The sequence below is a fragment of the Camellia sinensis genome, chromosome 12 (genome assembly GCF_055761805.1).
Source record: "Camellia sinensis isolate YWXY chromosome 12, ASM5576180v1, whole genome shotgun sequence".
In the NCBI taxonomy this organism is placed as follows: domain Eukaryota; kingdom Viridiplantae; phylum Streptophyta; class Magnoliopsida; order Ericales; family Theaceae; genus Camellia; species Camellia sinensis.
The window spans coordinates 133,389,033-133,402,268 of NC_138972.1; the positions used below are offsets into that span (position 1 = coordinate 133,389,033).

The following is a 13,236-nucleotide window of genomic DNA, read 5'->3' on the forward strand; positions in this document are numbered from 1 at the left end:
TTTTTTGCGATTGCAATTTGTTATTTTTTAATAAAAAATTATTTTTGATTTTTTTTAATATGCAAATTATTTTTTACAGTGTAATTTTTTCTTTTTTTTCGCAATTGCAACCCGTTCTTTTTTAATAAAGATTTATATTTGTTTTAAATATTTTTTTTAATATAAAAATAATTTTTTTTAGATTTTTTATAAAAATAATTTAACAATCCCATCACTAAATATAATGAACAGGAGAAGTTGAAAATGGTGCGACAGTAAGTGTAGGAGAAGTCAAAAAGGCTTGTAGGTTGGAAGAAGTCAATAAATACTGAGGTTTTTTTTTAAATAAAAAAATTTAAAAATTAAGATTGAAATATTGGAACTTCCACAAGAATTGTGGGTTAGACACTCATTTTTCTTTTATATATATATATATATATATTATGATAGGCATTAATTTTTTTTTTTTTAAAAAGGCTAATAACTCATTAATTATAATAAACCTAACAATTATACAAGTCACAACATAATTTCTTTAAGAACCAAGATTCTCCAAAACGGATCACTTTGCAATGGCCTTATTGTGGTAATTTAATGACATATATTTAAAGTTAAAATAAAATTACATTGTTTTAGATTGAATGATTTTAGTATAATTTTATTTCAATTTTAACTCAAATAATTGAATTATGTATTTTATTGGTTTGTCTTATTGAAATAAATAAATAAATAAAACGCAAGAAGATTAGTAAAGCCATAGCAGAGAAACTAAACTTCTAGTTTAAATAGTGAAGCATATTCTTCTATTTTTTTCATGATAATTATTTTTGAAAAAAAATTAAGAGAGTCCAAAAAAATAGTCCGAGAAGTTACGAGAGAATAAAGTATGTTAGAGCGTCTCCAAAAGAATGACTTTTGTTGCTCCAACATTTACATCTAATTTAGGATATCTTTAATTTTTTATCAAATTAACGATGGTTGTAACTTTCATTAATTTATTGTATATAGTTTTGAAGATGCAGGCAGTGGCGTAACTAGAAATTTAGTGAAAATGGGGTACAAATTAATGACAACATTAATTAAATTTTTTTCATAATAAACAATAATGAGATATTACTAAATTTAAATATTAAGAGTTTATTTGGATAGATGTGAATTTTAAATTAAACAATTTTAGATTAAATTTTATACAAATATTGGGGAGTAACTATTTTATAGGTGGATTGGAAAATTAAAAAAGAAGATAAGTTGAGATAGAATATATATTTTAGTAGAGAAATTCTATAAAATATATCGCAAAAAAAGTGTCTATCATATGTCGCAATTATGATCTTCATGATCTTTAATTATAACACATTATAGTGTTAGATATAATTTAGTTATAACTTCTTGTTGTTGTTGTTTTGGTTATGACTATATATCAAGTAATAGTTAGTTATGGCTCATTCTAATATTAGTCATGATCTATTGTAATTTTTTTTAAATTTTTTTAATTTTTTATAATTGAAAATGTGTTGCTTGATTGTAATTTATATAGTGGTCATTTTAGTTATGAATGGAAAGAAACACATGGAAGATAAATTCCACATGTCAAATGTAACTAATAATTCAATAAATTTTATATATTTATTGAAATTAATTATGTTTGTATGTCAATAATGACAGACATCACCATTATATTGAAATTTTCATAGATAATAATATGACTTGTTATAGTCTCTTTATTTTCAATCAAAATAACAATAATTATTCTCATAATTTTAAAAATGTCATTGACATTTCACTTTAAATAATATTTTTATAATTTTTTTAATTTAAAATATTTCTTTATGTTAAAAAAAAAAATCCAAAACTCAATGGGGCACGTCGCCCCCTGGACCCTACATAGCTACGCCCTTGGATGTAGGTTCCATTGTAGCATGCACCATCATCGGACAATTAACTGATTGTCTCCCCGATCGACCACTTACTTGCGAAAATCTGTTTCAGAATTTGGAAAAATTACACTGGCCCGTCGACCGACTAAATATCCTTCCGGTCGTCCTCCCAGTCGATCGATGATTTGATGAAATTCTCGTTGAAATACACAATACCAGATCAAACTTTTACTAAAATTTAATAAAAATAAATAAACGTTAGAGATGTTATTATATATTGTGAGCCAATCAGAAAGAATTCCCACTAAACATTTCATTTTTTTTTTTTTAATTTTCTGAAATTCTGTAACAAATTATTATTTTTTGTTTGGGGGACACGTTTTCGTGATTTATGTGAAACACCTATGAACAATGTGAATACTAAAATCAGTCTACGTAGAAAATTATCAATTAATTCATATATTCAACTTTTTCTATAATTTCCGAAGTTTGCGCCGGACACATTAATATCATTATTTAAAATAAAGACATGCCTCATCTGCTGTCCAGTTGGTTCATTTGGGCCCAATTTCGTTAGTCTGTTTATTTTTTAAAAGTTTTTATGTATAACTTATTTATAAAAAAAAATAATTAGATTAATTTAATAATTATAATTATATAATTTATTTTATTTTATTTTATTTTATTTTAAATATATAGATGACATATTCAAATTTAATACTTGCCCTTCAATTTATTTAAAATAAATATAATTACCGTATGTGATTATAATTATCAGATCAATTTAGAGGTTAAAGTATGAATTTAATCAATTCAGTGAGTTAAGTTCAGCGAAATCAATAAAAACTGCTAATGATGTTATTAATTGGATCAAATTGGTACAAAATTTTAAATTAATGATTAAAATTTAGTCAATTGAAAGGGTAATGACTTAGTCATGTAATTCCATCATATTTTTATTTTCAGACATTTATCATTCAATTTTTTAAAATAAATATAATATAATTATCTGATTACAATTTCATTTTTTTAAATAGATGATTTACATCTAAATGAGTCATTTGATTGGACCAATGGGGTTGACTAGATGATTCAAAATGATGACGTGGAATACTTTGTGTCAAAGTATGGCAAATGAGAAGGATACAAGTATACATTGTTTTATTAAAGTCGGCAATGTATGTGAGTGGAAGAAGGTGCAAGTAAGGTTACTGAAGTCATGCCTTACATAAGTAATGCCGAATTTTCTTTCTCGGTTCCTTGTATATTCTCGGCTGCCAAACAGGATATTTGGCAAACTTAAAAGGAAAAGTTCATGACTGAATAATTTAGTTATTGGGTACAGAACAATCATTTTCAAAACTTTGCTTCAACATCTTGTATTTTGCTAATTATGGGCTGAATAGCTATCTAATCACATGTGCTTAAGTTAGGTTTAAATATCTATGGCTATTTTGACTTGTGTCATAGAGTTTTTTTTTTGTTTTTTGGTTCTCAGAATGGAGTGTCATACAGTATTCTTGGCTGCTAAGTTTTTATATAATATTTTGGGGGAAAAATACCATATAAATTAATAAACTTTACTAACTATTTTTACAATAATGAAATTTTGATATCTAGAATTAAAAAAATTATTCGGTGTTAGAGGGTACTACCTTTCATCAATTACAAATGTGAGATTTCTTATTAGTCAATGATACTGCTATGTTGACATTGCGGTGTGGCCCAATGATCTAGTAGTCATATCTTAGGGTGTGGTATGTTGACATTGCGGTGTGGCCCAATGATCTAGTAGTCATATCTTAGGGTGTGGTGAGTTAGAGATCAGTGATTCAAGTTGATGGAATATCGGCGAACTCTTCACTTGTAATCTAACTACACTAACATACTAACGCTATCTTTGGAAGAAAAAAAAAAAAAGTGATACCACCATTATAGCAAATATTTACACAAGTCTTCTTCTTTGAATAGGAATTTTCTTATTGGTCAATGTTTTTTAGGGAAATTCTACATCAGTGTATATTTAAAAAATATATATATTTACAAATTAATGATAAACCATACAAGTATTAAATTAGGAAGTGATAGACTTTTTCATCAATTAGTAATTAATTTTTTTAAAAACCAATTAGTAGTAGTTTCCCCAATTTTTTTTGGTGTCCAACTCTAGTAGAGCCCTATCCATGGACAAACACAAACCCAACTCCTTAGAGTTACAAGAAGTTGGGTCATGCATAGTAATGAAATGGGCTAATAATGGGTTTATGAGAACGTCTCATCCAGTCAAAATCTTCAACCCTAGCCCAGTACAAATCTCTGCTCATATTAATTGGGCCCAATTGAATTACAACCCAAGCATAGCCCAACCCACTACCACATCACCGTCGTCTTCGTCACCATCACAATGCTTCTCTCTCATTTCTGGCTTAAACTGAGTGAGAGAGAAAGTAATCTTCGAATTCTAGAGAGAGAAAGTGGCTATGGCGACCTCGCTTCTCTCTCCTCTCGCAGCTCCAACCATCAACACCGACAACCGTGAACTATCCACTGCTATTGGCGTCCCGAAGACCTCTTTCCTTGACGGTACCAAGCTCCCTTTCGCTCCATCTGCGGCAAATTCGACAGCGAGCTCAACTCGGAGATGGTGTTTTAGGTCTCCGAGGTCTTCGAAGCCTCTTGACCATGTTCCGAAGCGGTTTCGAGAGGAAAACCTCAAGGAAGGATGTGAGTCCCCAATTCGAACACACTGTTCTCTATTTCAGTATTGTGCTTTGTTTTACTCCGTTCGTTCTAGCTTTGGCTGCATAGATTACTTTCTTGATGACTGAATTTGTGTTTATACTATGTCAGAAACTTGAAAACTAGAGCTCCGTTGAATTCTAGGGTTTCTTTTTCATATTCATGTATAGCCGAGCAATTAGAGTCTGTTTGGGAATCTAGAAAAGAAAAGAAAAGAAAAGAAAAGATTGTATTGTGTTCTCTTGTTCTTGTTTGGATAAGTCGGTGCTATCTCGACTAAAGAAAAAAATTCTCCTATCTTGTTTGGTTAGATTACTAAAAATTCTGACATGAGACAAACACGGTAAAAGGAATTAAAGGAATCTATAAATTGGGATTGGGGAGTAATGATATGGTATCAGCCAGAGAGATAGCATGTTAAGATCTTGTTATTACCTCACTTTAACTTGTATTTAATGTAATGATGTGGTGTAGAGTAGATTGTGTGTGAAAAGTGTGGTAGGGAGAGATTCCATGGTGAAAATATTGGCTAGCCGACAGTTGGATGCAACTAGTAAGCATCTAGATGGCTTTCACAATATAGACTCAAATAAAAGTGATGGAAAAAGTTTGCACGTTTTGTATGTCTGTTGAACAATTTAATTTCGAGATCACTTGAACAGAAACCAAAGGTTTTTTAATCCAATATTGTTGGTACTGACTCGATAAGTTGGAGCCCAATTAAGATAGCAATTAACATTGAACAGCAAGAATCAGGACTTTCAACCTCGTCAACAAGAAATTTGTAGCATTAGATTTATAAGACCAAGTCATATGGAAAAACTATGAACAGAACAGTGCATGAGAAATCTAATTATTTTGCTATCTCGAAGGTGCTAGTTGTGGAATAGCGCATGGTTTGCAGCGTACCATACTAGCAAGTAGCAATTCAATTTTATACTAGTTTCTTGTTAGCATGAGGCCCCCTGCCCATGTGAGATCACCTAGCTTCAACACCTGAGAAAAATTAGAACAAGCCTAACCTTGTCATAGAAAATTCCCAATTGACGCAACAAAAAGGCGTTTAGTAAGGTGTTGTTATGTAACAGTAAGAACATCATTAAGGTTTGTATCTCACAATCTCATTAGATGTGTCAGGATAAAACTTCTCTGTCTTTCTTTCTTTCTTTCTTAACAAAAAATGAAAAAAAATAAAAGAAAGAAAGAAAAAGAAAGAAGTGACCTGTGAAGGATAAATAAAGATGCAAAAGTATTTGCAACAAGTGTGCAAAAGTAATGAGTCAGGTTGCTTAAACTAGCTCTTATGTGCCCAGTTAGAGAGTTTGAGTCATAGATGACCTTGTGATATTGCTTGTGTCAAAAAAATTTATTGCCAAGATTGACTAATGAAAATAAGTTAATAACCAAACAAGTCTTGTGTCCCAATCAAGTGGGACATGGATCGTTTTTGTCTACTATTCTACAATCCGATGCTCTTAGGAGCAGTTCCCAACTTTTTCAATGTTTTCCAAGTACAATTAAGTGCAGTGAGTAGTTGTATATAGGGGAAAATATCACAAGTTTCTAATTCCACTATCACTAGGATTTGTATCTAAACTTTAAAGATACCGTAGTTGACTTTGTTTCCTGCTCAAAGTTGCTAGACAGTATGCTCATGCATTTGGCTTTTGGACCCACCCTTTTGCATTTACTCACTTTTAACCCCACTCGGACAATCACACCGCTGATTGAGCATTTGTGGTGATATCAAGGCTCCTTCAAGTAGGATCCTGGTGTTTAACAGATGGAAACTTCTGTGGACTTTGTATTGAGCAAAACTCCATTTTGCAAAGTCATTTAATAGCATTTTTAGATGTTTTCGCTGTAAATATGCTAATCTTTTGCAGCCTATATGCTTTCTAAGTTTTATGCATTCTCAGTCACCTTACAAGTCAAATTATGTTTGGCACTCCCTTAAGAAGACTGGTGGGGAACTGCTCATATTATGGACTATTATTCCTTTACATTTTTAGCGTAGAATTCAGTTCCGACAAAATTTGAACATGTCCTTCGGAGGATATGGAGAATGCTTGATAGCCATCAGCACTATGGTTCTACCTTGTTCTGTATATAAGAGAAGCATACCTGATGGAAACTACTGACAAAGACTGGATGAGCCGCTGGTTTGAAGGGCACATGTTTATTGGCATGATAACTTGGCTCTTAAAAATGTGTTTTGCATGATGTTTCAAGAATGGTTTAATGTTCAATGACTACCTTTATGTCAGGAAAATCTGAGATCATGTTGTCTGCCCATGTTGAACCGTATTGTGCGTATTGATTCTAAATATTGTGGGGCTTTATTTTTGTCTCTTCCTTGAAGTGTAAATTAAAGGTCAACCAAGATTTCGGGTTAAAATTTTATTTTGTTAAATCAGGAATTGTTGGACCAATTATTGAAATAGTCTATTCAATTTCAGCAAACACGGGGACAGATATGAAACGTGTGTTTGCTAGTTAAGTTACAAATTAAAAACATGATGTAAAGGTAGTTGAAAATGGTGTAAGTTGTAACCATCAATCTTTTTGTGATTCTGATTCCTCTACATCCATGTTCAATGTATCTAACCTGATCTGATGCAGTAGATGTGGTTTTGCCCCTATTGGGAGGTATGTTGTGCAAGAACTTAAAAGCATTATAATTTTGATGTCGCATCTGATTGGCTTATGAAGTCAAATCTTGAATTTGAGTTCTATGACTCTATCTGAAATAAGCATTGTTTAGATGAATACTTATCACTTTCCCATCTTCTTACTTGTAGTGATGGACAATTACATGAATGCCCCTCAATATCTTTATGGCTTAAGTCGTTCACAAATGGACATGTTCATGACTGAAGATAATCCCATCCGCCGACAGTCTGAAAGTGTCACAGAGGTTTATTCTCTTTACTTGTTGCTTCATTTCTGTTCACTATGTATCTAATTGGCTATATGGTTGATAAATTTGATCAGCCTTGCTGCTGTTACACCACAATAATAGTTATTTATTTTAACTTAGTCCTCAATTTCAACAAATTTATCCAAATCCTATTGTGACTGATTGAGTGTCCCTCAGAGATCCTTATTCCTGGAGAACTTTTGACAGGAAAGCATCGGATCTGCCAGCAATTATTTGAATCATGGAGGAATGTGGAGTTTATCAGGCATGACTGAAAGAGGTCCTTCAAAATACAGCATGAGTGTAAGCATGTACCGTGGAGGAGCTAGAGGATATGGAAGGCCCAGGACTGCTCCTCCTGATTTGCCATCTTTGCTTTTGGATGCTCGAATTGTCTATCTGGGCATGCCAGTAAGCTCCCTGCATTTTTCTCTTAGTTAGCATATCAACCCTACTGACTTCAACTTTCTTCTTTCTATTTCAATGCACTTTCCATTTGATTTGTAACAACTTCATATTTTTCTGTCTGATTGCTACAGATTGTGCCAGCAGTAACTGAGCTTCTTGTTGCTCAGTTCATGTGGTTGGATTATGATAACCCATCAAAGCCTATATATTTGTATATAAATTCCTCTGGGACTCAGGTTAATACTTGAACGTATAGCATTTCTCCCATTTTTATCTCTTTTTTTCTTCTTATTATCAGTCCATTTATTTGAGATGCTAAGGCAAGATAAAATATTTCTAGGTTGCTTTTAGTACTTTGTTTGTTGTCTCCTTGTTCATTCGATTCAAAGCATGTATTCCTACATGTATTTATTTGTTGGGGAAATTATGGACCAGTGGTACAATCAAAAAATTATTACAAATTCATAAAAGAATTTATAATTTTAATTATTAATTTGTATAAAGTTTACCACTTATTTGCAATTTTTTTTTTAAAAAAAAAATCTAAACTGAAGTGGAATTTCCCCTTATTATTTGTTTCTGTTATGCATTTGCCCAGAATGAGAAGATGGAGACTGTCGGAGCTGAAACAGAGGCATATGCCATTGCTGACACCATGGCTGTAAGGATATTTATATATGGTATTATTTTTTGTAGTTATATGCCTGCAAATTAGGTAAAGCGTACATGAAAAAATTCACGAAGTTTGTTTTTTTCATAAACAAGAAATAGGTGTTACTAAAAATAAAAGATAACAGAACTGTACCCAAAGGGTAAAGTCATCCTTAAATTTCCAGATCCAAAGTTTGTCTATATTTTACATAAAAGGAGATATCTCAACTGTATTCATGAGGCCCTTGTTTAGCTTGTCTAATAGTGTATTAAATTCAGCAAATTAACATTCTTTGGTTTTTTTTGACTAAAGTACTGCAAATCAGACGTCTACACAGTGAATTGCGGCATGGCGTATGGTCAAGCAGCAATGCTTCTCTCACTTGGAGCCAAGGGTTTCCGCGCTATGCAACCAAATTCTTCCAGTATGATTCATTTTCTCTCAACAGTACTATCAAATTTTTTTGTCAAATTTTATAATTCACCCATAGAAGTTGTCAAGAATAAGATGATGTTGCCCTCTACATCCTCTTATCTATTTTTTTAATAAGTATGCGTCCTTCAATTGACATTATGTAATTTTATTGAGGATTAATTTGGTCTTATTTTATGTTTTCGTAAGTGAGTGAGCTGCCTGTATGATTTTATTCATGTTTTATCAGGTATAAGAGTTAGGAGTATATTAGTTATTTTGCAATTTACTGGACATGGGTTGTAGGGGTCACCTGCGGGTTGCATTATGGATCAAGTAATATTTTTTATTGTGATTTAGCTTCTTGCTTTTGGTCAAGGATTTAAGGTGGATATAGAAAAAACAGGAAGGATTTTTATAGGTTGTAAGTCTTGTGTTTTTAATAGCCTCTAACAAACATATGTCGGGCCTATAATATTATTACTTTAGGTCTTCACCCAATATGCGAACTTGAGTTTGAGTCTCCTTAACTTACAACTACCTTGGGGTGTGACAAATGTTGATAGTTTTTCCTTGTAGCAATTTTCTTTGGCTTCAGTTAGAATAGTGATCTTCTAGGCATCAAATTCTTCTCTTATGTCTTTTGTTTTGTGGGGGGGGGGGGGGGGGGGTGTGACAAATGTTGATAGTTTTTCCTTGTAGCAATTTTCTTTGGCTTCAGTTAGAATAGTGATCTTCTAGGCATCAAATTCTTCTCTTATGTCTTTTGTTTTGTTGGGGGGGGGGCGCTATAATATTATTACTTTAGGTCTTCACCCAATATGTAAACTTGAGTTTGAGTCTCCTTAACTTACAACCACCTTGGGGTGTGACAAATGTTGATAGTTTTTCCTTGTAGCAATTTTCTTTGGCTTCAGTTAGAATAGTGATCTTCTAGGCATCAAATTCTTCTCTTATGTCTTTTGTTTTTTTTTTTTGGGGGGGGGCTTTTTGTGTTGATTTATGTGGCAAAGACCAGAAGAATTGAACCAGTAACCCCAAGCCTCTCTTTTTGATGCCACACCAACACTTTTTTTTATGATGTTTCATTATGTACAATAGTTTGTTTATATTTGCTGAATGTGTACGAGGTTTCTAACACTCGCATATTCATTTGAGACCATTTTTATTATCCATCTACCACTAGGAAAATTCCCGTACCTCTTTCCGAAATGCATTTTGAGACTAAGAGCTAATTTGCTGCTCACTCGTGGTTTCATTCCCCTGACGATGTTGCCTGCGAATGTGTAGCTCAAAAAGCTGGACCTTTGTTTGATAGGGGTCATATGAGGTTTGCTTCATTCATAGTATTTTTTTTTTCTTACTCGTTTTTCTGCCATATTTAATTGTAACCAAACCAGACTAAACTAAGTTTGTCTCCCAATCAAATGGGACCGATTGCATAAATCTTTTTTCGCCATTTTGTTCTGTCAATGGCTATGTGCTCACTTATACGTAATTGTATTGCAGCAAAATTGTATCTCCCTAAAATCAGCAGGTCAAGTGGAGCTGTCATAGATATGTGGATTAAGGTTCTCTCTCTCTCTCTCTCCCCCCTTGTGTGCGTGTCTGTATGTGCGAATGACTTAGCGATATTTTACTTCCTTTCAGGCCAAAGAACTGGATGCAAACTCCGAATATTATGTAGAGCTGTTAGCAAAAGGAACTGGGAAATCAAAGGAAGAAATCAGTAAAGACGTCCAGCGCCCCAAATATTTCCAAGCTCAAGACGCAATTGAATATGGCATTGCAGACAAGATCATCAGCTCAAGGGATATTGCATTTGAGAAACGGGTAGATTTCTCTTTACATTCTCTGCCTTCTTTCTTCCCTTGGATGGCCTTTCTCCCTGCCCATTTTAACGGTTAACTTCTCGTTGACACAGAATTATGATGAGATGCTTGCCCAATCGAAAGCCATGAGGAGAGCAGCGGGAGTCGGTCCACAAGCAGCTCCCTCTGGAATTAGGTAACTGCAAAACAGTCAAATCACTGTTACTCAAATGACTGGGATTCAAGGGTTCTACTTTTGTGTTGTATCTTTGCACGATGGAGGAGCCAGTTACGTTTGAAGCTTAAATGGATTCTATAGTTCTAATATAAAAGAAAGCTACTCTCCGATTTTGTTACCAGGTGGCACTTTGTCTTCGGCAGTTGTCATGTAAAATGCTGTGTACATGGGTATTTTGGAAAACAGGATAATGTTTGTTCATTTTACTACTGGGATGCTTACTGTGATCAAACATGAAAAGGAAATTTTAAAAACTCAAAATAGTAAATTTTAATCTAGATACAGAAATCATGCTGATTGGAGATTGTTGTGCGAGTTATGATCTTGATGACACTGATGGGTTCCAATATAGCCACATAAACCCAAATTTATGATCCATTACGTGCCAATTATGATTGACAAAACCACAGTTGCACCAATGGGTGTTGATATTTATGCTATAATTATAAGACTCTAGGAGGATTTAAATAGGAATGACAATGGATAACTTATCATGTGAGTATCTATGGAGACTTAATCCAAATGTATGGATTTTTTTTTTTTTTCTTCATTCATTGGGTATGGTAAGTGATATTCTTTAAATATTCACAGGGGATGGGTCATAGGTATTTATTAATTTCTCCATATGTTTTGTTTTTTTTTTTTTTTTTAAAGATTCACAACCAAAGCTAAATATACCTTCAATCTTTTTTTTTTAATGTTTTTTTTAAATTTTGTTTTTGTTTTTAAGGTTTACAACTAATTTTTTTTTTTTTTTTTAAGATTCACAACTAAAGCTAAATATATATTCAATCTTATTTTATTTTATTTGGCTCAACAACAAAATCAAATACACATTAATTAACATTGTCAAATTATTCTTGTCAAATTTTATGCATATCTAGAATTTTTTTAATTTATTTAGAAAAATTCTATTCCTACAAAAAAATTTCATCTTCTTTTTTAATTTTTTTTTAATTTTATGTATCTCCTTCTCCTCTCTATTAATTGATCTTCGATAATCTGAAGGTGAGTTATTGCTCCCGTTTCCATATTCTTCGTCTTCTTCTTCTTCTTTTTAAAAATTTTTATTTGCGTTTATAGAATAAATTTTCTTGTTTTAATATCTCCTGCAATTGTTTTATTAAATTTCTCTCTGATTTGATGGTAGCCTTAGATTGAATTTTTCAATTTTCATCAATTAAAATTTTATACATTTTTGTCTTCAATTTTCATGTTTTGGTTATGATTAATTGCGCGTTTTTGATCGATAGTCACAATCTTGTCACCGCTAGATTGTCGCCATCGCAAATCGCCATTGCTGTAGAGAGAGGATGAGAGTGAGTGAGAATTAGAACTCTAATTGTTAACAAAGTAGTGAAAACATATGAAGAAATTATTTTTCGATGTACCCAAAAAACAAAAATATGGGAAAATTAGTGGGTACCCATCCCTGGTTGAGATTTAAAGAACATTACTTACCCTACCCGACGAACAAGAAAAAAGGGGAAATCCAAGTATTTAGGTTGGATCTCCATAGATACTCACATGGTAGGTTATCCATTGCCATCCCTACTCTATTAACAATTAGAATTCTAATTTTCACTCTCTCATCCTCTCACTACAACAACGGCGATTTGCGATGACGACAATCTAGCGATGACAAGATTGTGACTGTCGATCAAAAATGCACAATTAATCATAACCAAAACATGAAAATTGAAGACAAAATTATACAAATTTTCAATTAAGGTGATCACTAGTTAAGATGAAAATTAGAAAATTCAATTTAAGGTTACCATCAAATCAGAAAGAAATCCAATAAAAAAATTACAGGAGATATTGAAACAAGAAAGTTTATTCTATAAATACAAATAATTTTTTTTTTTAAAAGAAGAAGAAGAAGATGGAAATGAGAGCAATAACTCACCTTTAGATTATCGAAGATCAATTAATAGAGAGGAGAAGGAGATACATAAAATTAAAAAAAAAAATTAAAAAAGAAGATGATTTTTTTTTTTTTTTTGTAGGAATAGAATTTTTCTAAATAAATTTAAAAAATTCTAGATATACATAAAATTTGACAATAATAATGTGACAATGTTAATTAATGTGTATTTGATTTTGTTGTTGAGCCAAATAAAATAAAATAAAATAGAATGTATATTTAGTTTTGGTTGTGAATCTTTAAAAAAAATTAAAAAAAAAATTGAATATGTATT

At 32.1% G+C, this 13,236-nt stretch overlaps 1 protein-coding gene across 1 annotated transcript; it reads left to right on the top strand.

The window, feature by feature from the left end:
- Positions 1 to 3,635: 3,635 nt before the first annotated feature.
- Positions 3,636 to 11,313, top strand: CLPR1 (CLP protease proteolytic subunit 1). Its single transcript, XM_028267938.2, has 9 exons — positions 3,636 to 4,580; positions 7,397 to 7,512; positions 7,723 to 7,926; positions 8,055 to 8,159; positions 8,522 to 8,584; positions 8,888 to 8,999; positions 10,496 to 10,557; positions 10,637 to 10,819; positions 10,911 to 11,313. Exons 1-9 carry the CDS (start codon positions 4,337 to 4,339, stop codon positions 10,995 to 10,997), a joined length of 1,176 nt encoding a protein of 391 aa, XP_028123739.2. The 5' UTR covers positions 3,636 to 4,336; the 3' UTR covers positions 10,998 to 11,313.
- The last annotated feature ends 1,923 nt before the right edge of the window (positions 11,314 to 13,236 follow it).

What these genes read in the sequence shown, in the direction of transcription:
- CLPR1 (XM_028267938.2), top strand. Translation starts at nt 4,337, where the DNA reads ATGGCGACCTCGCTTCTCTCTCCTCTCGCAGCTCCAACCATCAACACC. An exon ending in GGAAAACCTCAAGGAAGGAT is followed by an intron (nt 4,581 to 7,396) that starts GTGAGTCCCCAA and finishes TCTTACTTGTAG; the next exon opens with TGATGGACAATTACATGAAT. An exon ending in TTGTCTATCTGGGCATGCCA is followed by an intron (nt 7,927 to 8,054) that starts GTAAGCTCCCTG and finishes TGATTGCTACAG; the next exon opens with ATTGTGCCAGCAGTAACTGA.